General features: G+C 38.2%; 1 protein-coding gene and 1 long non-coding RNA gene across 3 annotated transcripts; one reads left to right on the forward strand and one right to left on the reverse strand.

Moving 5' to 3' along the window:
* Nucleotides 1–711: 711 nt before the first annotated feature.
* Nucleotides 712–27,086, reverse strand: LOC127952160 (gastrula zinc finger protein XlCGF26.1). Of its 2 annotated transcripts, XM_052550524.1 has the most exons (3): nucleotides 26,796–27,086; nucleotides 26,557–26,765; nucleotides 712–4,496 (listed from the first exon to the last, which is right to left on the reverse strand). In XM_052550524.1, exons 1-3 carry the CDS (start codon nucleotides 26,843–26,845, stop codon nucleotides 2,998–3,000), a joined length of 1,758 nt encoding a protein of 585 aa, XP_052406484.1. In that variant the 5' UTR covers nucleotides 26,846–27,086; the 3' UTR covers nucleotides 712–2,997. The 2 variants fall into 2 exon arrangements, with proteins under 2 accessions (XP_052406484.1, XP_052406483.1); XM_052550523.1 differs by having other exon boundaries at nucleotides 26,557–27,086.
* On the forward strand, nucleotides 26,251–26,944 carry LOC127952233 (uncharacterized). The gene is made up of 3 exons (XR_008152859.1): nucleotides 26,251–26,615; nucleotides 26,646–26,765; nucleotides 26,796–26,944. It is a non-coding gene; the product is annotated as an uncharacterized LOC127952233 (long non-coding RNA).
* Nucleotides 27,087–27,560: the final 474 nt, after the last annotated feature.

The raw sequence follows: 27,560 nt of genomic DNA on the forward strand, positions 1-27,560 counted from the left end.
ACGCAAAAGCCTACTGGCGCTCGTGATTCTTTAGCTCGGCCCACACGTCACGCCTCCAGTCGGTCGTGTTTTTCCGGGAAAAATCGGTACAGACTATCTTTCTCTTATGAATATAATAAAACTAAAGACTTTTTGGAGTTATGAAGGATGCAGTACTACTCTATAGGTACTCAAGATTAACAGGATATTGAGTGAAAACGAGCATTTCACCCCCCCTTTAACACAGCTACACCTGCACACCACTGTTCATTGATGTAAAAGCATGTCCCGCCGCCACACTATTTTCCCGTTGATTTTGTATCGCAATCTGCTCTAATGATTGTGTAAATATGAGAAATACCATCAACTGCTTGTCTAAAAATTTATAAGGCATTTAAATCTCTAACTCTAGTGGCTTTCACAAATAAAATTTATATACATTTTTATTCAAGCAGAATCCAGAGGAAATCAAAATGGAAAACAAGTTGTTGTAAGGGAAACAGGTCAGTTTAGTTCAAAGGAAATTATTTATGATATTTGTATGAAATTTGGTCAGAATCACTGTTTTACGCTTGATCAGTTGGCCAGCGACTCATTGAACGAGCCTCATAACTTCAATCAAAAATATAGTAAAAAAAAAAAAAAAAAAGGGTACAGAAAAACTTTATTGCATGGTAACAAGATCCGCAGTTTAAGACATTAAATTGTAAGCACAAAACAGTAACAAGATACTACTTTTTTAATTGTAAGACTTTATTGGACAAATCAAAAGGACATGTAAACTAACAAACACATACACACACATATTCACACAAGTTGCAGAAACAGAGGGAAAAAATTAGCTTGAGAGAGTGAAAATGTGAAATCCAATGTTTATATCAATAAAGGAAATTGCTGAACAGCGTTTAATCAATAAACCGGCAAGAATCTGGAGGTTGTACTTGTGTTGCCTTTGTTTTAAAGGAATTAATTTTATATGGCTGCAGAAAGGGGTTTCTGTAGGTTGCTGATTGGTCATTGGAAGTGATGTCTTGGGTGTTGGCTGAAGGATGGTGTGGAGTCGTGTACGCTGGTTGAAATTTTATAGTTGGTCCAGACAACAACAAACTGATGTAGAAGAAAGAAAGAAAAGCTGTTGAGACTAGATGGCTTGTCTTCTCATTCTGGTTAAGGAACAGTGGGCTTGCAGGACAAAGCACACTTTGAAGAGCATTTCAAGAGCAGGTAATATGGTAAAGTGTCCTAATATTGTAATGGAGTCCCCTACAACAGTATTAAATGCATTTAAGGTAAGAAAACATTGTAATTTTCTCAAAATATACATTTAATATTAAAGTAATTTGCCAATGAATTCTAAACGATTCATTCCAAGCAAGTTCAGAGCAAACCCCTCTCTTCCACAAGCCTACAATTTACTGATGGGTCAGCTGGCCATGCCTGTTATGATTAGTACAGAGAGGAGTCCTTGACCCAGTTAGCAAGCGCTAATCAATAGACGAGACAAAACAAATAAAATAAAACACATTACCAACAAGGCATTTGTTGAATCGAATGGGACAAAATTACTCATTACAATGCCTTATAATGTCTTTTTACAGTGATGTTGAGATGTGGTGGTGTGGTAAAACAAGTTTAGAGGAGTGTGGTTGACCCTTAACTTATATAAAGGATATATCTTTGGATTTGAGACTTTAGTCTCTGCAACTTAAAAGTTCTTATATATGCACCAAGAGCTTGTAACATTACAAAGAGAAAATTTGAAAATCGCATCATATGACCCCTTTGAGACCCTAAAGAATCATATAAACTTGTGGAAAATGGGCATTCAATGAGCACTTTAAACATGATTATCAAGGTATCCTTTATGTGACAAAGACCATCCACACAGAGTAGATAAAAGGATTTTGTGGAGTATGAGTTACCAGATGAATCTTAAATTGTCCTTTTAGTGTGAAACTCTTTCCACACTGAGAGCAGATGAAAGATTTTATCCTAGCATGAATTAACATGTGCCAACTAAGGTAAAATTTATATGTAAAACTCTTTCCACACTGAGAGCAGCTGAAAGGCTTTATCCCAGCATGAATTAACATAGCCCCTTTCACACTGCCATTCCGGCAAATACAGGGGTAAAGTGTTCCTGCAATTGTTTCCTGGTGGCTAGATTTTGCACTTTCACATTGCCAGTGATGACCCGGGATATGTGCGTGCTTTCACACACAACCCTTGAAGATCCCGTAACGACACGTGACATCAGCGCGTGACGTGTAATGTACAAGTCGACAACGCTAGGCACGTTATGCTTCAGCGTGGAAAGTGAGGAATCTCTGCTTCATTACAGTTTGCACATATGTTTTCGTCGTACACGTTGATCTTCCTTCAAAACAGCCGGTAAAAGAGTCGCGTCATCACTTCAACACGGAATTAGATCTGGCTTTTGTTCACACAGCGCTCGTCCCGGGTCGAACACTGCAATGTTACTAGGTCCCCGACCTGGGTTCAATTCGGTAATCAATTCTGGGACGTGGTTGCTTTCACACAGAAGGCGACCCGGCAATGTTCCGGAAATATTGCGGGTCCGACGTGCAGTGTGAAAGGGGCTCATGTGTTTCTCATAGCTTGCTTTACAGGTGAAAAGCCAGATCTAATGACGTGTCGAAGTGATGACGCACGTTATCGCGCGACTCTTTTGCCGGCTGTTTTGAAGAAAGATCAACGTTTGCAACAAAAAAATATATGCAAACTGTAATGAAGCAGAAATCAGTTAGTTCCTCACTTTTCGCGCTAATGCCGAGATCGTTCACTTGCTTCAGTGAAAGTATAACGTGCCTAACGTTTTCGACTCGTACATTATGTCACTGATGTCACGTGTCGTTACGGGATCTTTACGGGTGTGTGAAAGCACGCACATATCTTGGGTAATCACTGGCAATGCAAAATCTAGCAACCCGGGAATAATTGCCGGATCACTTTACCCGTGTATTTGCCGCAATGGCATTATGAAAGAGGCTAAGTGTTTCAACACTGAGAGCAGCCAAAGGGTTTTTCTGAAGTGTGAGATACCAAATGCTTCTTAAGGTGTGCTTTCTGTGTAAAACCCTTTCCACACTGAGTGCAGCTGAAAGACTTTATTCCAGCATGAATTAACATGTGCCTATTAAGGCATGATTTCTTTCTAAAACACTTTCCACACTGAGAGCAGGAGAACGGCTTTATCTCAGCATGAATTAACATGTGCTTCCTAAGGCTTTCTTTACACCAGAAAGTGTTTCCACACTGAGAGCAGCCAAAGGGTTTTTCTGAAGTGTGAGATACCAAATGCTTCTTAAGGTGTGCTTTCTGTGTAAAACCCTTTCCACACTGAGTGCAGCTGAAAGACTTTATTCCAGCATGAACTAACATGTGTCTATTAAGGTATGAATTCTTTCTAAAACACTTTCCACACTGAGAGCAGGAGAACGGCTTCATCCCAGTATGAATTAACATGTGCTTCTTAAGGCTTTCTTTACACCAGAAAGTGTTTCCACACTGAGAGCAGCCAAAGGGTTTTTCTGAAGTGTGAGATACCAAATGCTTCTTAAGGTGTGCTTTCTGTGTAAAACCCTTTCCACACTGAGCGCAGCTGAAAGACTTTATTCCAGCATGAATTAACATGTGCCTATTAAGGCATGATTTCTTTCTAAAACACTTTCCACACTGAGAGCAGGAGAACGGCTTTATCTCAGCATGAATTAACATGTGCTTCCTAAGGCTTTCTTTACACCAGAAAGTGTTTCCACACTGAGAGCAGCCAAAGGATTTTTCTGAAGTGTGAGATACCAAATGCTTCTTAAGGTGTGCTTTCAGTGTAAAACTCTTTCCACACTGAGAGCAGCTGAAAGGCTTTATTCCAGTATGAATTAAAATGTGCCTATTAAGGCATGATTTCTTTCTAAAACACTTTCCACACTGAGAGCAGGAGAACTGCTTTATCCCAGCATGAATTAACATGTGCTTCTTAAGGCTTCCTTTACACCAGAAAGTGTTTCCACACTGAGAGCAGCCAAAGGGTTTTTCTGAAGTGTGAGTTACCAAATGACTCTTAAGGTGTGCTTTCTGTGTAAAACCCTTTCCACACTGAGAGCAGCTGAAAGACTTTATTCCAGCATGAATTAACATGTGCCTATTAAGGCTTGCTTTACATGAGAAAGTGTTTCCACACTGAGAGCAGCCGAAAGGTTTTTCTGAAGTGTGAGATACCAAATGCTTCTTAAGGTGTGCTTTCTGTGTAAAACCCTTTCCACACTGAGTGCAGCTGAAAGATTTCATCCCAGCATGAATTAACATGTGCCTATTAAGGCTTGTTTTCATTGTAAAACTCTTTCCACACTGAGAGCAGCTGAAAGGCCTCTTGACTTCTGTTGTTTTAATGCTGCAATTCACAGATTTTTCTTCATTGACACCATGATATTTCTGATCCTGATATTTCTCCTCCACCTCTTTCAGATCTCGTTTTTCTTCTTTCATTTTCATCAGGCCTAAAATTAAATCAAAATAAAGATGAAAATTAATTGAAACGTTTAAAAAAGATAAAATATTTGTGTACATACAAAAACTAACTCAGAACTTTCCCTTTTTAACACGGACCCATGAAAATCTCAAAACACTGCATTATGCCTCCATGCCAGTAGATGGAGATATCATTTTGTAAAGAAACAACAGATTGACAGATCCAGTAGACAGGGTTCGTTCTTTGGTGATTTTCTGTAATTTAGGGCTGCAACAACAAATCGATACATTTAATTATTATTAATAATGAAAATCATCAACAATGATTCTCATTATCGATTAGCCCGGTCTGCCCACAGTGCATGTCCACTTTTATCCTGTCGCGTCAAATTACATCACTTATGCCGCGCAGTGTTGAGTAATCGAGACTCGGACTCGGTCTTGGACTCGGTCTCGAGACCGTATTTTAACGGTCTCGGTCTTGTCATGGACTCGTGTGCATTTTGACTCGGCAATGACTCGGACTCGAACATATTAGGAATCGGACTTATGCCCGAGTCCACTCGAGTCCCAATCAAAATATTTCATGATTATTACTGTATGTTAATGTTTCTTTAAATTGATGTATGATTGATACATCCAATGACTGGTGATTTTCTTGTGACGTGAGACGTTAGGCCAGCGACACACTGGATGCATGGCGCAAGCGTCTCAGCTGCGTGGCGTGTCTGTTTTTAATTCGGCTCCCATGTTAACAGGTTAGAGCTTGCAGACTGCCTGCGTGAGACGCGCATCCCAGGCGCAGCTCGAGCTGCGCGGAAAATGCGTGCATGCTAGAAATAGAACCGACGCCTATTTTCACGCGAACACGCACGTGTTGGAAGCGTTTCCAGGCAAAATAAACTAGGAAAATATGTTTATATGTCACTTGTGTCATTATGTACACAAATACATATTAATTCATGACATTTTGATATTTGAAAGTCTATAGGTTGGCATAAATTCAGATATAAATGTAATTAAAAAAAAATAATAATAATTATCGATTTTCAAATATTGCACCTGTCAAACATACTCTGTTTTGCAAGAGCCTGGTTTTTCGGCGGCCTCTCTCTATGTCACCTATAGCAGAAGCAGCGCGCTAGCGCTGCGTCAGACACGCTTCTGGTGTGTAAAGACACAGAAAACGCGAAGCAGCCACCACGCTTCTAGCACGCAGCAGAGACGCCAGGCAGCCAGTGTGTCACCGGCCTAAGTTACCCTCCTGCCATCCGCCTGTAGTGATCCCGCTTTCCAGAAAGCCATATTGCTACATTATTTCTCTCAACTGTGTTATTTTTACAAAGTAGGACAAAATGGTCACAGAAAAAAACAAATATTGTTTAATTAAATTATATAATGAATACAGACACAGACTGACTGTCTCAACACTAAACATCCCCCCCCCCCCCGAAAAAATGTCTGACAGAAGGCATTGAACTTATATGGCATTTCAACCAGCTTTCTTCCCCTGGCACATACACACTTTTGCATGAAATTTTCCTGGACAGTCAGTCGGCTCTTGTGTGTATGCCCTCCGTAACTAAAAAAAAACTTCGACTAGTGTGTATTTTACCCTGCATTAAAACCCACCATCCAGTGAAATTAGCATTAGATTGTCCGTTGCTGTTACAGAAAGTGATGAAATGGTAACTTTTGTCAGTCCCCGCTTCCTCTGCACCAATAGAGAGAGTTTTTAGTCGGGGTGGATTCATCATGAGACCACATCATGCTTGGTTGGGTAGCAGGATGGTCTCCTCACTTATTTTTTTGAAAAGTAATTATGCCCATCTTTAATCTTCACAACATCTAAAGTGCACATAATCCAAGACATTTTCAGGATATTAGCAGTCATTAGTTAAGCTTCAGGGTTAAAAGTTATGTAAAAGCTGTTACAGTTGAACATTTACAGGTATAGTGGTACAGTAATGTTACTTGTACTAAAGTGTTATGTGGAATTACATTATAGAGTGATACACTAATGTTATGTGTACTAGAAAGGTTATATGGATGTGTATAGTGGTACAACGATGTTATGTGAAAATGAGCACTTAATATTGACAAGTAACAATTCATAATTCTAATAAAATTACCTTTACACCACATACTATGTGGCCCTTTTACCCTTTATTGTTTCCATCATACATTTTACATACTCTTGAAGATTTCTTTAGGTCTTGTCTCAGACCCAATCTCTCTGGTCTCGGTCTTGACTCGGACTCGACCCTTTCTGAACTCGGTCTTGACTCGGACTCGACCCTTTCTGAACTCGGTCTTGACTCGGACTCGACCATCTCTGGACTCGATCTGGACTCGGACTCGAATGAGCCGGTCTCGACTACAACACTAATGCCGCGTTTCCACCGAAATTACCCGGAACATTTGTACCAGGAACTTTTTTTCCCAGGAACTTTTTCCCCCCAGACCTGTTGCTTTCTGCGTTTCCACTGCGGTGTAAAGTACCGGGAAGATTAGGCAAACAGACTGGTGACGTAGGTCTGCACGCGTTTCTCAATACAAAGTACGCTGATTTTGGACGTGCATCCTCGGTAGTTCAGATTTCGCTAATTCGACTCGGGAGTGTGAATCCGGTAAATCTGCAAACAGCAGCGTACTTCATAACTTCAGTCAGCTCGTCTTGGTTACTGCATTTTTTCTCTCAGTATATTTACAATAAAACTAAATAGGATATCAAATACCACTGCCTCCTTTCATTTTCATTTTAACATAAGAACAGCTGCAGAATAGTTCTTAGTTCAGGGATTTGTGTGTGTGTGTATATATATATATATATATATATATATATATATATATATATATGTGTGTGTGTGTGTGTGTCCCGCCCCCGAAAGTTCCAGAACTTTAAAAAAGTACCACCTCGACAGCAGGGACTTTCTGAGGGGCATTTTTTTACCAGGCCAAAGTCCCTAGTTCCTGGGTAAAGTTCCTGCGGTGGAAACGGGGCATAAATTAAGCATTTTTATGGACAAAATGCAAATAGAATAGTGGAGAAAACAGAATGAGATGCTGCCGTTTTAAGCTCTTAAAACACTTAAATTTAGATTTTCTTTTTATTTCATTTATGATGTTATGAGATGTTTTAAGTTTATTTTCAGCTCAGTGAAGCACTTTTAGAAACAACTCTTTTTCAGTAAATAACCTTTCTTGTAAATTGCTGTGTTAAATGCGATGTGGTCAGAAATTTGGGTGCACCCAACTTTTGTGCTAGTGGATCTAAGAAAAAAAAGTTAGGCGCACGAGTGCAACCAGTGTTAGTCTAGATCCCTGTTTTATCATAAACTTTTGGATCGAATGGGATGAGTGATATTGGTCTGTAGTTGTTTTTTGGTCTCTATGAAATGTACTATACTTGATTGTAAAATTAAATGAATCAAGCATGAGAGTACCTACCACATATTTCACCCCACTCCCATATTTCTAAATATAATTCAGGAGGAAGGCCATCTAAGCCTGGTGACTTGCCCTTCTGTAGGCTTTTTAGTGCTAAATGCAGCACCTCCAAAGTTATCAGGGCCTCTGAAGAATCTTTATCCATCTGCGAGATCTGAGGAAGTTCTAATTTATCCAAGTACCCTTTACAAACTGCCTCAAAATCGTTTGGCTGTTTGTACAAATTTGTGTAAAACCCTCTAAATACGTTGTTAATTAACATAGGATTTGTGGTTACCTGGTCATCCGAATATTTTCTTGCACTGATGTATGCCTTAGACTCACATTCCCTCAGCCTGAAGGCCAATAAGTGGCTAGATCTCGGATTCAAAATAATATTTTTTTTCCCTCATTCTATGTAAAATTAACTCTGCATTTGATTGTGAAAGTAAGTCATATTCCTCTTTCAAGGGGGACATCCATGTAGCTTGTTGATCAGAAAAAAATATTTTTTGTAAGTTTTGCAATACTTATTTTCTAATTGTGAAAATTGGCGGGTTTGCATTTTGGCAAGAGCAGATGAAAAAATTATATATTATATATGTGGAATCCTCGTATTGCATATTTTGTCGTTTCCCACAATAATTGAGGTCTACATCACAAGATATATTAATTTTGAGAAACTCCTTTATATGATCTTTAAGCAAATTAATGAATGTCTGATTGTTTAATAATGATGTGTTAAAGAGCCATCTAGAGGCCTTTGTCTTAATAATATAAAAAAAACCTGCCTAAATGTATCGTAGCAGCAAATTTAAGCTGGAGAAAGCTTTGACGTGGGACCATCTGACAATTTCACAGATTGGGTTTTACTGACTTCTAAAATTTAAAACTAAAACATTACCAAACTATAAGGTGTGTATAATGCAAAGTGATATACTACAGGTGGAATTTTGGCTATATCTCCCTTACTGTACATATAGTACATAATTATTTGTTTTGGAAGCCCTTGTCAGAAGAAAGAGTCGAGCAACAGATAAGGACAGTAGATTGTAAGTGTTTTGCCTCGTTTTCTCATTAGACTACCGTGTGATCGTTATTGCTAGGAAAGTTTGGTTTAATTACTGTGTGTCTTATCCTGGTAAATCACAGGACTGCCCAGTTTCCGTCTGCTAGGTGTGGCCGGCTGACTTCAATCACAGGTAATCAGGCTAATATAAAAGCAATAGTTTTTACTCCGGCAGCAGCCAAGTCAACCCTCGGAGAGCACGCAATGTACGTTGAAGGAAGGCCTATCTGACAAATCTACAGCCTGTCCCTCTGACCTCTACTACTACGCTGCTGTTAACAAAGCAGACTTAATTTATTCTATTGCTACTCATTCCAGTCTCAACCTCATTGCACCAACTGAGACTTGGTTCAAACATGAAGACACTACCACTCCCGCAGCCCTCTCCACTAATTTCACTTGCTCCCACACTCATCGTATGACTGGGAGAGGTGGATGTACCGGTCTCCTTATATCAAAAGAACAGAAATTTGAACCATCACCTACAGGTAACTGTTACTTTGAATCACATCCCATTACTGTAACCCACCCTGTTAAAATCCACTTGAGGATCCAGGAGTTGGATGTGCTGCTATCAAACTTTCCTGAAGATGGTCCTCCTCTGTTACTGCTTGGTGACTTCAACATCCACCTAGATAAACCTCAGGCTGCTGGCTCACCTCATTTGCTCTCAAGCGAGTGTCTACTACAGCAACTCACAAATCTGGAAACCAACTAGACCTCATCTACACGCGCTGTTGCTGCGTGGATAACTCTTCAGTTGTTCCAGTGCACACCTCAGACCACTTCTTCATTACTGCTAACCTAGCACTTACTCCTGAAGCAGCACACACTCCAATGCAGGTCACCTTTCCACGGAACCTACGCTCCGTCTCTCCATCTCGCCTATCTTCTGTGGTTTCATCCTCACTTCCTTCACTCTCTTAGTTTTTAGCTCTGGACACGAACAGTGCTACGGATACTCTTTGCTCCACTCTTAACCTCTTGCTTGGACAACTTTTGTCCACTGTTGTCTAGACCAGCATGCACTGCCCCATCTGCCCCCTGGCTGTCCGAGGTTCTCGGTGACATCGCTCTAAACTCATGGGCTGCAGAGAGGAAATGGCATAAATCAAGAAACTCTACCGACCTCAGTGTGTATCAGTCTCTCCTCTCTTCCTTCTCTGCAAATGTCTTCACTGCTAAAACATCCTACTACCACAACAAAATTAACAACTGTTGTGATGCTCGGACACGCTTCAAAACTTTCTCTTCTTTTCTCAATCTGGCTATACCCTATTCTCCATTGACTCTTACAGCTCATGACAGCTAATGCAGTTTTCTTCACAAATAAGACAAGAACCATCAGTAACCAATCCTCCACACTGCAGACTGAGGACACCTTCACAGTGACCAATGCACACTCTCTCTCCTCCTTCTCTCCACTCTCAGAGATGGATGATTACAAACTTATCCTGTCCAGTCATCCCACTACTTTTCCACTTGATCCGATCCCCACTCACCTCCTTTAAGTGATTTCTTCTTCAGTCATACCTTCACTTACTCACATTGTCAACTCCTCTCTTCACTCTGGAACATTTCCTTCAGCATTTAAGCAGGCTTGGGTAAGCCCACTGCTTAAGAAACCACCTCTAAATCCAGTGCTTCTAGAAAATACAGACCCGCATCCCTTCTTCAATTCATTGCAAAGACACTTGAGCGAACTGTGTTCAACCAGCTCTCTATGGTCCTTGTACAGAAAAACCTCCTGGATCGCAACCAATCTGGCTTCAAATGTGGCCACTCAACTGAGACTGCCATGCTCTCGGTTACTGAAGCCTTGTGACTGGCAAGAGCAGCTTCAAAATCCTCAGTACTCATCTTACTGGACTTGTCTGCTGCATTTGACACTGTTAATCACCAGATTCTCCTGCCCATCCTCAGAAAGGTGGGCATCTCTGCAGAGGTGTCAAGTAACGAAGTACAAATACTTCGTTACTGTACTTAAGTAGAAATTTGGGGTATCTATACTTTACTTGAGTGATTATTTTTCAGCCGACTTTTTACTTCTACTCCTTACATTTTCAGGCAAGTATCTGTACTTTCTACTCCTTACATTTTAAAAATAGCTTCGTTACTGCTGTTTCATTTCGGCTTGTTTACATTCCGGCTTGTCATCATTAATAAAAAAAAATAAAAAAAATAAAAAAAAAACCTATCCAGATAAATCGCGCCATCCGGATGGAGTGAATTTGATTGTGGTTGGATGAGAAGTATAAACATATACCATTCCGACACCCTATTGGTCTGTACGCGATCCATTGCACCTGCACGTGACACAAATCACATCACAGTCCAGCCAGGACATAGACAGTTTTGGGTTCGTTTATCAAAAAATATATTTCTTAAAAGTAGGGTTGGGTATGGAAACGGTATCCGATCGCCTCAGAGTCAGTCCGCTTAAATTTCACATGAAACCAGCGTCAGACCGTCTCCTCCCGTCTTTCAGCGCGCTCTTCAATCCGCAGAGGCGCAGACCGCGAACGGAGCAGCGCATGCGCACTTAAACAAACAGAGGACACAAGGTGTGTGTTTATCGATAGATTGTTAGAATATCCATATCTGTGCAGTTCTTTGTCATAAATAATTCTCATCTGTAAAGTTTTCGCTCATCACACCACAGCCGTTTCCTCCAGCGAAAATCTATCCCTTAACACATATGAACGAACACATACTTTAATTACACTTACTTAAATATACTTAATTTAATCATACGGACTTTATACATACACTACTGTGCAAAAGTCTTAGACACTTTAGTATTTTCACTTAAAAGAATGGTGTTCGGACAGTTATTTATATATTTTGCTGTAGTGTGTCAGTATAAAATATCAGTTTACATTTCCAAACATGAATTTTGCCGTTGTCAGACTGCTTGTGCATTCAAAATCGCACTAGATTATTATTAAAATTAATGGCAAACTGATATTTCCAACTGACACACTACAGCAAAAGATATAAATAACTGGCTTAAAACCCTTTTTGGGGAGAAAATACTCATTTTTCCATAAGACTTTTGCACATTACTGTATTTTAAAAACGACATTGTTGCTACTTTATAAAGAATGACTATACAGTAATTCACAGAACTGATTTAAGACAGTGACAGACAGCACTCATCTTAACTAAATATCAGAGTGAGTGACAGAGATACAGTAGAAACATTATGTGTGGTTTTGTATTAAATAATGACCCAGATTGTGAAATACATTTATTAGGCTTAGATTAAGGGAAGCACAACTTGCACAACAAGCTATGGATTTATTTAAAATATTTGTAATGTTCTTTAAAGTTATCCATAGTTTTTTTTTGGTTCTTTTTTTTAAAGTATCGGTTCAGGCACCGTTTAGGAGCCGGTACCGTTTTAAAAGTATTGAAAAGGCACTGGACCCTACTTAAAAGTTATTATTTCTCACTGGCTCATTTACCAAATGAGTGCTTTTTCTTCGTCCTCCACAAATTAAGCTACTGTAGGTAGTTTGGTAGCGAGACGTTTGAATAATTTAGCGTTTTCGATTGACGATGCGATTGACAAAGTTGTGATAAGTAGGCTATACCAACTTTGTAACTCGTTACCCCCCAACACTGGACATAGCAGACGTATGTACCAAATACAAGAAGCTATCAATCAAGAAAGTATCAGGATTATGATTTCTTTTTCAGTTTTAGTTTTTGATTAATCACTTGGATTAATCATTCATTTTGACAGCACTATAATGTTTACTGTAAATAGACAACCATACAAGTGTAATTGTTACTAAGCCTGCACCAATGTTCTTGTCCATTGCCCTCGCAGATTCCTGCAGCTAATCATGGATGTACATAAACATTCCATTAAAAGTTATTGATGACAAGCCTCTGAAGTTTGACTTTTTGCACCATAACAATACTTATTGGCAACTAGTCATCATATCTCTAGTCCTTTAATGTATTTGCATTGTACTAAAGTGCGTTCATTTTAAATGGGCATATATGCGGCTGAGGAAGACCTGAAGGTCGAAACGTTGCTTGATTAAATTCCTCTGGAGCAGTAGTTTTCAGTGTTCAGACTTCACTTCTTTATTTGTCTATATCATTTAGTTGTCTTGCACCTGTGTCCTAATTGGATGTTTGGGATGTGCACACCATTTTTGTATTTTCATATATGCGGCTGAAACAGGAAGCCTAGTGCATTCCAAATTTTTCAACATGAACATTTTAATATAACATTATAGTCATTATGGCCTATGGCCTTTAGAAAAATGTTTTTTGAGGAGGTGGGGTAGTACACAATAGGCCCCTGTGCCACGGCCTAAGCTTTTGTTCTTAATGGCATTTTTTTCCCCTTACATTACTTTTACTTTTATACTTTAAGTAGTTTTTTAAACCAGTACTTTTACACTTTTACTTGAGTAAAAAGCTTGAGTTGATACTTCAACTTCTACAAAAGTCTTTTTAAACCCTAGTATCTATACTTCTACTTGAGTAATGAATGCCAGTACTTTTGACACCACTGCATCTCTGGAACCACACTCCTGTGGTTGAAGTCTTACCTCTCCGACAGATCCTTCAGTGTGTCTTGGAGGGGTGATGTTTCTAAGTCACAAAAACTTGCTACTGGGGTTCCTCAAGGCTCAGTACTTAGACCACATCTCTTCTCCATCTACATGACGTCATTAGGATCTGTCATTCAGAAGCATGGCTTTTCTTTGCACTGCTACGCTGATGACACCCAACTCTACTTTTCATTCCCAACCAGATGATTCGACTATTGTATCTATTGTTCTCATTTATAAGTCGCTTTGGATAAAAGCGTCGGCTAAGTGATTAAATGTAAATGTAATTATTCTTGGGAAAAAAAACTACTCAAATTCCCCCAAAGTTTTTTTTTTTATGTTACAAAGGTTTGAGCAGATTCCCAGTAGTCAGACTGACTTACTACATATACAAAATATTACAAATAAATATAATAGAACATAAAACAATAGGTGACATTTTACCAATACCTTCTTTACTGTATGTACAGCAAGCAATTTGCTTATACTCACATAAATGTATTAGTGTCCTGTACCTACTAGAAAAATATGTATATCAAAAATTATATCTGTACTCTGGATAATTTTTAGTTTGACTGTGCATAAATTCTTGTTAAAACTACAAAGTAATGCAGTCAAGAGCAGTGAGTGATTTTTCTTTCATTTTCTTGGCTCTTGGATTAACATTACAGCAGCTAGTAGCTAAATTAGGCGCGGATTATCTTTTTCCTCAACTGTTTACTTTCACTTAAGAAATAACTGAAAAAAAGTTTTTTTCGAGCATACTTTCCAAGGCAGGTATTTTGACATTTTTTATGTATTTGTCGGCACAAGAGCAAAAAGAAGCAAATTCGGTGTTCAAGCGTTTTGAGACGCCTATCTCTGCGTGAGCCCTGAACACCTGAACACCGTGGCACTGAATTGGGCTCTTTCACATCCTATTGTTTGTTCAAAACTGCGATTAGTATTTGTCCGTTCATGTTCAGGAGGGACTGTCCATGATACACGACTCTCTCTCTCTCCGCACCTAACACAGCGCGCGAGTAACCAGCTACTCTGTTCAGTTTCTCCGTGTCTTGTGTTTGGATGCTTGATACCGATTGTTAGCGACGGGCTTGAGCCAGCTAGTAAACTAACCGTCTTCGAGCCACAGATCGTTAAAGGTACATTTTCCTATTGTGATAGCCAGGATGATTTCAATTAAGCTAAGCAGTGACTCAGTATGATACAGTATGTTTGGAGTTCGCGCGGGTTTCTGTGAAAGTCCTTCTGACAAGTCTGTATGCTGCCGCATGGACCTTGTAGTTCTGGAACGCTGTGATACCAGTGTAGACCTGCAACTAACAATTATTATCTACTAATCTAAGGATTATTTTTATTACAATAAATAATTAATCTAATGTTCTTTTTTATTAGCTAATGAATCCTTTGGATAACTTTACAAAAAAGTAAAAATATAAGTACAACTTCTAATATAATATTTCAACCTTTATTCATTTTCAACCAATGTGGTTGAAGTTTTTACAGTATGAAATAGAGGCAAAAAAATTATTTTACTATGGTAAATATGAGTTTATGATAGCCTTTATAATTAAACCCCAGTAGCCAAAAATTTACTGTTGTCTGAGACGTCATGAAATGTTCTTTAGCTTCACAAACCATAAAATGTAGTCAGGGTTCTGCTATGGTTTAGCATGGTTTCCAGAGATTTGGAGCTGATTCGGGTAGCTCGGTGGTTTGTGACTGTTATCTCGTGGCGCGCTGTCTTTTAAGGGGCCGTTCACGTCTTTTGTGCGCTCAAGTTCGTTATTTCCTATGTAGGCGTGCGATAAGCACGCTCATAATGCGATCGCTATAATGCGCTCGTTTTTTCCAGGCGTGTCCGCACTGCATCGAGTTAAAAACATCTCAACTTTTAAGAATGCCGCAAGCACAAGAATATCAGACCTGAACCAGGAAGTTGGTCACCAGATCACACGGTAACCAGTTAAACCGTAACACCGGAGAGTGCCAAGATGTTTTCCTCTGAGGTGCTTGTGCATCGCAGTTGTGCTGCGGTGGTACACCATATCGGTTTTGCAAAGGGAACAAAGGCCCATTTTATTTGTCCTCTGTTTAAAGTATTCCCATACTTTTGATAATAGTGGTCTCTGTTTTTGTGATAGAATGTAACTTTCTCCATTCCCAGTATGCATTACGCGAGATGTAAACAAACAGTGTGACGCGTCGACGCATTTCACACACGTCGAAGTATCTTTGTAATCGATGACGTCGATGCGTCGTAGCAGCACAATACCAGTGTGATACCACCCAGATTCCTAATACAGAACTACAACAGGTGAAACAAATGAATGCCATTGCTACTGCGAGTGCATTTTGATGGAAGAACAAATTAATGGACTAGCATATCAATTTAAGACGTGGCTAAATGTTTTTTATGACCTTGTACGGAAAATCCGGATGTTTTTATGGCCCCGCGGAAACCCTGTATATATTTACATTTATTCATTTAGCTGACACTTTTATCCAAATCGACTTACAATTTCGATATATGTCAGAGGACGCACGCCTCTGGAGAAACTTGGGGTTAAGTGTCTTGCTCAGGGACACATTGGTACATATATATATATATATATATATATATATATATATATATATAAATCTCCAGGTGTGCATAATTATTAGGTATAGTGTTGTCACGGGAATCATAGCGCTGTACGCGTCAAGAACAGGGTTGATCGGCTACACTGTACCACCGGTAATTAAAGAAACCTGGTACCGTGACATTTTAATTTTTTAGTAGCGACTTGGTACCGAAGTACTGGGTCTTTTGACAACACTAATTTGGTAGATTTTATTTTACCAATAATTTAAAAAGTTAAGATTGACGTGGTTTGGAATTTGTAAAATGTGCATGGTTAAAAAAAAAAATCAGAATATCAACTTGTCTAAATTGTATACACGCACTGTACACAGACACACACATAAACATATAAATAATAAATGAATAAATATGAATATAAATATAAGCATTCTGCTGTAGAATCAAAAGCCCCTAGGAGTGTAGTGTACTAGCACCTTTAAAACATGAAAAAAGTGAATTAGGTGAATTTTGGTCAATTCGGTTTGAATGAAAATAATTGTGTGCTGTACCAGCAGTAAGGGTGTAATTGTGAAAATGTAACCTTTAGTAAGTCAATCTGGTCACTACGAATATACAGAAACCTTTAGAAAGAAACAAACTTTTGGTGAATTTCAGTATTTTTTTGTGAGTGAAGTGACATACAGCCAAGTATGGTGACCCATACTCTGAATTCGTGCTCCACATTTAACCCATGCAATGTGCACACACAGCAATGAACACACACACACACACACACACACACACACATGGAGCAGTGGGCAGCCATTTATGCTGCGGTGCCCGGGGAGCAGTTGGGATTTTGGTGCCTTGCTCAAGGACACCTCAGTCGTGGTATTGCCAGCCCGAGACTCGAACCCACAACCTTAGGGTCAGGAGTCATACTCTAACCACTAGGCCACGACTTCCCCTATTATGCATTGTTTATACAGTAATGGAGATACTGACAAAGTTTCACCTGTAGTAAGTCAGTTTTGTAACTAGGAATATACTATTGCCTTTGGAACATGAAAAAAAAGTTATATTTTGGTGAATTACAATAACTGATTTCTAAGAATAATTATGTACTGTATGGTACAGTAAGTAAGATATTGGCAAATAGTCCCCTGTAGTAAATTAGTCTGGCTACTAGTGATGGACTGCAAAAAACACAAAAAAGCCTTTTGGTCAATTACAGTAATTTTTTCTAAGATTAATTACGTACTGTACATACGGTAAGGAAGATATCGGCAAACTTACACCTGTAGCAATTCAGTCTTGCTACAAATGTACTACAACCTTTGAATGATGAACAAAATCCTTTTTGTTAAATATGAAAATAGTTTTCTAAGAATAATTATGTTCTGTAAAGTAAGGTTGATTTTGGTAAAGTTTTACCTGTAGTAAATCAGTTTGACCACTAGGAATGTACTACAACCTTTGGAACATAAATGCCTTTTGGTGAATTACAGTCATTTGCCGCGTTTCCACCGAAATTACCCGGAACATTTGTACCAGGAATTTTTTCCCCAGGAATTATTTTCCCCCAGACCTGTTGCCTTCTGCGTTTCCACCGCGGTGTAAAGTACAGGGAAGATTAGGCAAATAGACTGGTGACGCAGGTCTGCGCATGTTTCTCAATACAAAGTATGCTGATTTTGGCCGTGCATCCTCGGTAGCTCAGACTTTGTGCATTCGACTCGGGAGTCTGATGTCCACGACGACGCAAATCCGGAAAAATCTGCAAACAGCAGCATACTTGATAACTTCAGTCAGCTGACCATGGCTACTGCAATTTTCCTCACTGTACATGTACTATAAAACGAAATAGGATATCAAACACCTCTGCCTTCTTTTGTTTTCATTTAAACATAATAACAGCTGCAGAAATGTACTTAATTCAGGGATGTGTGTGTGTGTATATATGGGCAGATGACAAATAAGGGTGAAACAGCATTTTTTAAATCAAAGTTCTAAATTGCTTGAGAATTGTATGAATTTGTAAAGTTCAAATACTGTTGTTTTTGAAACTGTTAGAGGTTAGTAGATTTTTTTTCTCATGTAATTTAATACGCTTTCTCACAGCTCCAGGCAAAATATGTGCAGCGGAGTGACATGACATTACTATAAAATTCAAATATTGAAATATTATTAATGTCAAATACGAATTAGGTATGTTTTAAGTTTAACAAGTATTCTTAAAGAATGATCACTAAAATTCTGCATTTTTTTTTTCACAGCTGTTTTTCGATTATATTCTTTGCTTGTGCCATCTTTTACCACTCACTTCAGTGGAAATATTGTGTAAAATGAGAAAAAATATTTGAAAATGTTTATTTTTTTCATATAGTTATATTATGCAATGTTTTCAAATGCATATAATTATTTAAGCTAGTTAACATAATAAAAGTCGTTTAATTGTGTTTGAAGTGATGTCACACCACAGGACATCCCGTCACACCACATGACGAAATGAGACACTGTATGAACATTTCTGGTGAAATTTATTGAATACTTATGTAACAAACAAATTCATTTGCGTCTCTATTTGAACATTAATGAAAAAGCAAAATATCAGTACAATCTTATTACTTAGTGTATGAATTTGAACTAAAAACATAGTGAACAAGACATACTGAATAATTAAAATTTTGGTGGCGTCAAATTAGACAGTAATAAAAGGACATTCATTTCTATTTTTAACTTAAAAGACTAAACGAATATCTTGTTTCTCAACATTAAAATCATGCAAAAATAATTAAAAGCATGTTAAAATCATCAATTAAGCACTTTGAACAAAGGTTCCAAAGAACAAGAGAAATTTGACATTCTGTAGTCGTCACTAACAAAAGAGTGTTAAACAGACCATAAACATGACAAGCTGTTAGACCCAATATTTAAAAAAAAATGTAGAAATTATTTCATAGGAGAAGTGGTAAACTTATGTGTTGAACATGAGCCAGTCCATGAAATCTTGCCAATTATGTCACTCCACGAGTAGTAAATGGTATCTTCTTTGTCAGGCCACTGGAAGGCATTCTTGTTTCCGTGTTGAACCATACAGTTTGCCTGCGTTTCCTCTCCCTGAATATTCAACACTTGGCCCACATATCGCTTTTCATCATATTTTACTATGATGAACTTTCCCACTTCAAAAACTTGGTCTTGGTCACTTTCAACATCTTCATCCAAGAAGGACGAGGTAGGGATAGGGGTAATCTCTTGAGCTGGACTGTCACCAGCCATTGTGACTTTTGTAACCTCGAAGCAGCCACACACTTTTGGGTAGCTGCAGAATCAACTTACTGCCCTATGAAACACCTCCCCTGGTGTTGTAGTGAAAATCTGGTGTGTACCTAGTATGCCTTTCACAGCAGGGAGCACAGGAGGGAGCAGTTTGTCAAATTCTTCTATGTCCTTTTCCTCCATCCATTTCATTTGGATTTTCATCTCCTCTTTGCTGGACAAGAAGTCAAAGAGGGCCTCTGCAGTTTGCAGATCAGCTCCCCTTTGGACAGCCTGATCTGCCATCCGCTTCACACAAGCTCCAACCCCATCAGGAGCTCCTTTTCCGTGGCTCGTTCACTGTAATTCCATGTGAGAGACTGGAAGCCCCAGGTAAATGGCAGCGTACTCATTAGGAATGTGACAACAACTCATTGTTGTGATACTGTGTCACAGGCCCATCACTGATGAGGTGGAGTGACTCAAACTGTGTGTCATGCTGCATTTGGCGGGCTTCAATGACTGGCTTTAAATGAGCCCATACAGCACGCTCATCATGCCTCAGAGATTTTGAGATGGTTGCAAAGCTCCGAATGGCCATTTTGGTGTAGGCAACCACTGTATGTATGGTTACTTGTTTTCTATTTCCACCAAAGTGTAAAGATTGAATTTCTGTGTTCAGTTTGCATCCATAATTTTCAGAGAAATCAACGTGCATCACCAAATTCTTTTCTTGCAATTTCTCCTTTAACTCCCTCATTTTGGCTGATTGGTGCATTCAATTAAATTGATGGGATGCAATTGACTCCAGGTCACGCTGGAAGGTCTCTGCCAGCTTTCCCAGTGTTCCCTCAACCCCTTTTTTAACCCAGTTCGTGAACACCTTTTCCCCTACATTCACCTTCACCCGCTCCCACCTAGCGAATTCATCAGGATTGTGTGAGTTGAGACGCACCTCATCAAAACAGCAGTTGGTGCACTGCCTGTACATACATTTTTGTTCTTCTGTGTTACAATTAATGGAGGAAAGAATATTAGACAGGATTTTAGTTGAAATCATGCCTTTAAAAACAATCATTCAATCAGTAGGCTCATGTTTCCATGCTGGTAGCATGCACAGATATTTCTATCTGTTGGCCTGGTCACTGTTATGTGCTTGGGCCTGTAGCGAGCAAACTGCCGGTACGACATTTGCATTGTGAAGCTAGATTCTTGGTTGTATTCAGAGTGTAGCTCACTCATGGTTTTGGTCAAAACCCACCGCTGCATTTTGTTGTTTTTCCGGCCCACAGTATCCCTTTTCCCTGCCAAGAGCCTGCTGTTTTCATCCCTGGAAAGAAAGTTGGTGACTTGCTGTTTTTTTGTGTCTCAGCTCTTTTCGTCGAAGATCTGAGGGTAGGTTGACGTGCTTTCTTAGCTTTATTCCAGCGATGCTTTTGAACCCTCATTTTACTATTTGGCTTTTTTCATGCCATCGAGCATTGCTTTTAGCTCCTTGTTTTCTTTTTCCAGCCTCTTAATTTTTGCTGTCAATTTGGGTGGACAAACCCTTTTGGGGAGACTTGGAATTGGGGAAATAGAACCATTAGCAGGAGAAAGATTAACTGGACTAAAGGACACATCAAGTGCTTCGGGTGATGGGGGAGTAATATCCAAAATGGCTGCCAGATCCTCCTTCTTCCTGTTCCTTGCCTTTGTCTTCTTCCATTCTTCACAAAGCTTTGCTCGCCTATGTTTTGGGAGGCTGGCTATATTTAATGGTTGAATTTCTCCTTTAGCTTTCTTTTCTTGATATCTGTTGATGGAAAAGAGACAGCTGTTACATGTTTTCTATACAAGTGTACGTTTTAGAGAATGTTTTACCAACTCTATTTCCCTATTATATTCCCTATATATATATATATGTATATATATATATATATATATATATATATATATATATATATATATATATATATATATATATATATCCCTATTATTTACTTTCTCCTTCTCTCCCTTAGGATCTCCTCATGCCTGGCTTCATCCTGCGCTAACCTTTCCCGGTACCTCCTTGTCCTTTCTTTGCTCATGCCTAAAAACTGACAAAATCACTTTAAAAACAATGATCAGTGCCTGTTACCATACACCTACAACAAACAAATAAAGACAGATATACATTTATGTTTGTTATATGTATAATATAGGTATATTATGTATAATGAAGACATATATATTTGTTTAATATATGTATAATATAGGTATATTATATATAATATTTACAATATTTGTTTAATATATATATATATATATATATATATATATATATATATATATATATATATATATATATATAGAGAGAGAGAGAGAGAGAGAGAGATATTTATATTTATGTTTAATATTGCAAACATAACAGACGAGAATCTAGATAGACATCTGACTTAATTGTCACACTACAGGACGGGCTGTCACACCAAAGGACTCTTTAACCTTTGCAGCCATTTTGAGTCATTGCTATACAAGACTGACCTAAGGCCTTAAAATAACTGAATAAGTTCATTGTTTTAAACCTGAATATGATTCTTTTTTTAAAATATTTTTCTTTTCTCTCGAACTAGATCAGTCACACCACAGGACTTTCAAAAATGGACATGTTCATGGTCTGACAGAAATGATGAAATTTATCTAATTAATAAGAGATTAACACTCACCTTTTAACCTCCTCAGCATATCCAAACATCTGGGGGATTTCCTGGTGGGGGGCTTGACTAAAGAACCCCTATGGCTTTCCATGCAACTGCCAGTACAAAAATCTAATATCATATGTCACACTGCAGGACACCATTTGTGTTTCAAAACTAAATGTTCTGTAAATATTATTTGAGTACTTTTTAGAATTTTGAAAACTTAATTAAGTAAATGCATACAAAATAATGCCAAGACATTTATAAGCTGCTCCAAACATATCTGCTTTATTTTACTAATATTTACATTTGATGAGTCATCAATGTTACAGTCACATCGCAGGACATTTTGCTATTCACCTTGAAATATGAACAACACCAAATACATTTTACGTCCCAAAATCATAAAATCATTGAAATAAAATGATGTTCTGTTGTTGTTTTAGTTAAGAAATGCAGTTCAGTAAACATTTACACTTAATTACAGAAAAAACATGCGTCACGTCATCTGCCCATATATCTATATATACAGCCATTACAATGAAACAAAACACATTTTTAAATAGGCGCTGTCTTTTAAATAACTACATTCTCGCCTGAAATACTTTTAAAATAACATTTCATGATCATACCTGCAAACTCAGAAGGACTGAAAAAGGTGACAGATTTTTCAGTACCCCCCCCCCCCCCCCCCCCCCAAAAAAAAAACAGCTTTCAGTGTAAAATTTCTATACAAGAACAGTATCACAAAAGAACATTTTTAATGTTTTAAAAAAACAACAAGTTTGAAATGAACACAAAATGCAATATAAGTAAATACAAAGCAGTTCCTTACTTTATGGCTTTTTCTGCTTCTCTCCCCCCCCCCCCTCCCTCCCCCCAATGACAGAGGCACGCAGGGGTTTTTTATGTGTGCACAACTAATAACTAATATCATCAAGCTATAAAGGGTTGGCCTGCGCTGGGTGCGCCCCTCCCCCTATAACTGTTCTGTCTCGCAGAGGACCTCATTTGTGTGCACCTGTGTGAAACACGCATAGGAAAAAAGAACAACAGAAAGAACGGCTCCTCTCCAGCCGCGACTCGGCTCCCATCGTTCATGTTTATGAGCCGTTCAAAAGAATCGGTTCATTCGCGAACGTCACAAGTCTAGACCGCAGTAGGGAAGACCGCAGAAGACCCCCCTCTTCGGATCTACACGATTCACGTGGATGACATTTTCCCATTCAAAACGGCGGTTTTCGCCGAAAAGCGACTAGTTTGCAGGTATGTATGACACAATAACAGTAATATTCTGACAATGATCCGAATAAATGGTGGTTGAAGTCAACCAATCAGGATGTTTAGCATCCAAGTCCCACCCCCGAAAGTTCCGGAACTTTGAAAAAGTACCACCTCGCCAGCAGGAACTTTATTTAGTTCCTAGTTCCTGCAGTGGAAACACACCAATTACCAGGCCAAAGTCCCTAGTTCCTGGGTAAAGTTCCTGCGGTGGATTCAGATTCAGATTATTTTAATTAATGCCAAGTTAAGTGAAGTAACTTCATAAAAGAGCATTCTGCTTGTAATAAGTCCAGGACAATCCAATAAAATATGTTTTACAGATAAGGGTATTTTACAAAACATGCATAGAGTTGGATCTTCACCCTTAAGCAAAAACGCATGGGTCAAACTTGTGTGACCCATACGACATCTAGTGTAGACAACTTGATCAAGTCTAGTTTTAAAATTGATAAAAAGTCTGTTTGTAATTTCCGGATTAGTTCCATACAATTTATTATTCTTGTACATATTCCACTCTTCTTGCCACTTATTTAAAATATATCGATTAATAATCGGCCTCATATCTGAAGGAGGAATTTGACATTCATTAACTTCCTGATTAAGAGCATCCTTAGCAGCTGCATCAGCTCGTTCATTTCCTGAAAGTCCAACATGTCCTGGAACCCAGCAAAAGATAATACTGAAGAACTGATTTAGTTTTTTTTTAGTTTTTTAGTGATTTCAAATGAGGAATGAAAGTAATTTTGTTATCAAATATAAGACCCAAGTATTTGATTTCCTTAACAACATTAATCGGTTCTCTATAAATGAGGAGTTCTGTTTTTGGTACAAACTGTTTTTGATTTAGAGAACTTGAATCCATTTTCAACTGACCACTGATATATTTTGTGAATAAAGTTGCCTTTCAACTGTACTCATGTTCTTCCCTCTATAACAGATACAGAGATCATCCACATTTAGGCTGCACAATATATTAGATCCGATGATATTCTCAATGCGGTTTATTTTAATGCTGAAAAGAGTGACAGAGAGAATACTTCCCTGAGGAACTCCAAGTTCTTGTTTGTGAATATCCGACAAGGTGTTTCCTACTTGGACTTTAAAATATCTACTAGCCAAAAAATTTAAAATTAAGATGGGTAATCATCCTCTAAAAACCATGTGGTAAAGAGCTTTTAAGATTCCATATCTCCATGTTGTATCATATGCTTTTTCCAAGTCAAAAAAGACAGCGACAACATGTTATTTTCTAATAATACCATCTCTGATATAAGTTTCCAGTCGGATTAATCGATCCAAAGTGCACTTTCCAAGTCTAAAGCCACACTGATAATCACTTATTTGTTTCTTCGATTCCAGTGTCCAAACAAGTCGATCATTTACCATTCTCTCCATTGTTTTACAGAGGCAACTGGTAAGAGCAACTGGTCGATAGTTATTTGGATCTGTATGGTCTTTTCCTGGTTTAGGTATTGGAATTACGGTTGCTTCTTTCCAAGAGGGTGGTATTTGTCCAGAAGACCATATAAGATTGAAGTTATCCAAAAGAAGAGATAATATACTTCGGGGTAAGTGAGTTTTAAGAATTGATAATGAATTTTGTCTGGACCAACAGCAGTGTCATGTGAACATTTTATAGAATGTATTAATTCTTCTATCTTAAAAGGTTAATTATATACTTCTTTGTTATAAGAATAGAAGTTCAATTCTTTCCTTTCCTGCTGTGTTCGTATTAACTGGATTCAGGGAGGCAGTTTTCTATTGACAAATTATTTTCAAAAGATTCTGCTAATGTATTTGCTATATCCATTTCCCTTGTTCTGAAGAATATCCTGTTTTTTTTTATATGTTGTATATGAAATCCATTTCCAATGCCCTTAATTTTGCGAATCATGTTCCAGATCCTCTTCATGGGAGTATAACATGGGACAAATTGTCTCCAGCTTTGTTTCTTTGCTTCATTTATGGTTCTGCGAGGCTTGAGCTCTACAAATTTTAAAAAGTGTAAAATTAGTCGTTGATGGCGGTCTATTAAAAAGTCTTTCCGCCTTTTTCCGTGCCCCGATAGCTTTTTTACACTGCTCATTATACCAAGGGTTAGTCTTGCAGTGTGATTTAGGGGACATCTTTGGAATTGTTTCATTTGCAATATCAATTAACTGTTCAGAAAAAGTTTCTATAGAGTATCTTGAAGTATCTTGAGTTGCTGAAATAAATTTTTCATAACACATGCTTTCGAAAGAAGGCCAATCTGCTTTCTTAATTAGCCATCTTGAAGGTCTTTGCTGGTTTTGGTGTCCGGTTTTGTAAATGAGGTGATAAGTGGAAAGTGGTCACTCCCACATAAATCATCTCAGACCCGCCATGTACAATCTAAAAACATTTCAGCACTGCATATAGTCAAATCAATTGCAGAATAAGTGCCATGACCTGGATGAAGGTAGGTTTTTGTTCCTGCGGTGGAAACACGGCAATTGTTTTCTTAGAATAATGATGTACTGTACATACAATAAGAAAGGAATATGCAACATTTCACCTGTAGTAAATCATCCTTGTAAATACAAACGTACCACAGCCTTTGGAACTTTTGTAAAAACTTTTGGTGAATTACAGTAATCGTTTTCTAAAAAGAATGATGTGTTGTATGTACAGTATCGGTAATATTGGCAAAATTTCACCTGTAGTAAGTCAGTCTTGTAACTACAAATGTCCTTCGCCTTTGGAACATTAAAAATGTATGGTAAATGGTGAATTATGGTAATTTTTGAAAGAAAATAGATTGTGTGTACTGTACATAAATACCGGGAGATATTGTCTGTAGCGACATATTGGTTAAATATTGATTCAGTCAGTTTGCCCACAAGACATTTACTATGGAATTGTAAAAATAATTTGTATTAGTTATAGGACTCCGTTTTGTACTGAAAGGTAAATTTGCAGATGGTCCCTAAAGCAGCCTAGGCGAATATCCAGCGAATATCAAACCTAAAACTAACTTTACAGCGCTGTAGAACTGACATTTGAAGTAATGTTACTATAGGACTGTGGTTAAGTAGAGCATTATTTGCTTGTTCAGTAATTTTACTGTATTGGTAACAGTTTTGCAGCGGGCTTTGCGAAAGTGCAAAATGACCTTTGCTGTAAGATGTGACCCTGAACTTTGAAACATGTATTTAATTTTTATACAAATGATCTTTGAATGTGCCACATTTATCTTTAATGACTGTTTGAAGAATAAACACCAACCTCCTTGTTCCTCGTGTCTTATTCTGCAGGTTTCTGTTTCCTCTTGTTTTATTCTGCAGGTTTCTGGCTCCTTGTGTCTTATTCTGCAGGTTTCTGGTTCCTCTTGTTTTATTCTACATGTTTCTGGTTCCTCTTGTTTTATTCTCCAGGTTTCTGATTCCTCGTGTCTTATTCTGCAAGTTTCTGGTTCCTCTTGTTTTATTCTCCAGGTTTCTGGTTCCTCGTGTTTTATTCTCCAGGTTTCTGGTTCACTTGTGTTCTCTTCACTCTCCTCTTTAACAAACTCCATCTTCACAGCAGCAGATCTCAGTTCAGATGACACTCCTCCAGATATTATTCCTGCTTGATTCAAAATTTAGTCACAACTGTGAGGATGAGAATATTACAGGTATTTACTGACCTGATTCAAAAACTGTATTTCTCTATTTACAGAAACAACATTTCTAACAGTTTGTATTAAACCAGCTTCACGACAAAACAACAGAGCTAACTGACGCGAATCTTCTTCTTCTGAGGTTTGATGGCAAACAAACGAGTGTTTAGCGCCACCCGCTGGACTGGAGAGTCAAGCGACGAGAGGACGATAATAAAACGGGAAGATTTGTTTCCTTTTGGGGAAAAATACGATCTGCACAAATAAAAGATGAATAAATTATAGACTCGTATGGCATTTGATCAACACCAACAGCCTTCATGATGAGGATTGGTAGACAGTTTACTATACATAAAAAAGGCTCTGCTACTGCACGCTCATTTTTTGTTTAGCTATTTTAAATTATAGACAAGCGCAAGCTGGGTGCTTAATGCAATGTAACTGGCCACATTTACAAAATCAGGTGACTAAGTTCTCCCATCTATTTGTATAGAGACAAAAGTTGACTATCTAGACATTTATATGGAATACAAAAGAAAGTGGGAAAAGGTAGAAAAAGAGGGAGAAATAGAAGGGAGGAAAGTATGATTACAAGACTAAGGGTGGGACATACCGGTTTGAATAAAACGTT

Source organism: Carassius gibelio, chromosome B3 (assembly GCF_023724105.1).
Source record: "Carassius gibelio isolate Cgi1373 ecotype wild population from Czech Republic chromosome B3, carGib1.2-hapl.c, whole genome shotgun sequence".
Lineage (NCBI taxonomy): Eukaryota > Metazoa > Chordata > Actinopteri > Cypriniformes > Cyprinidae > Carassius > Carassius gibelio.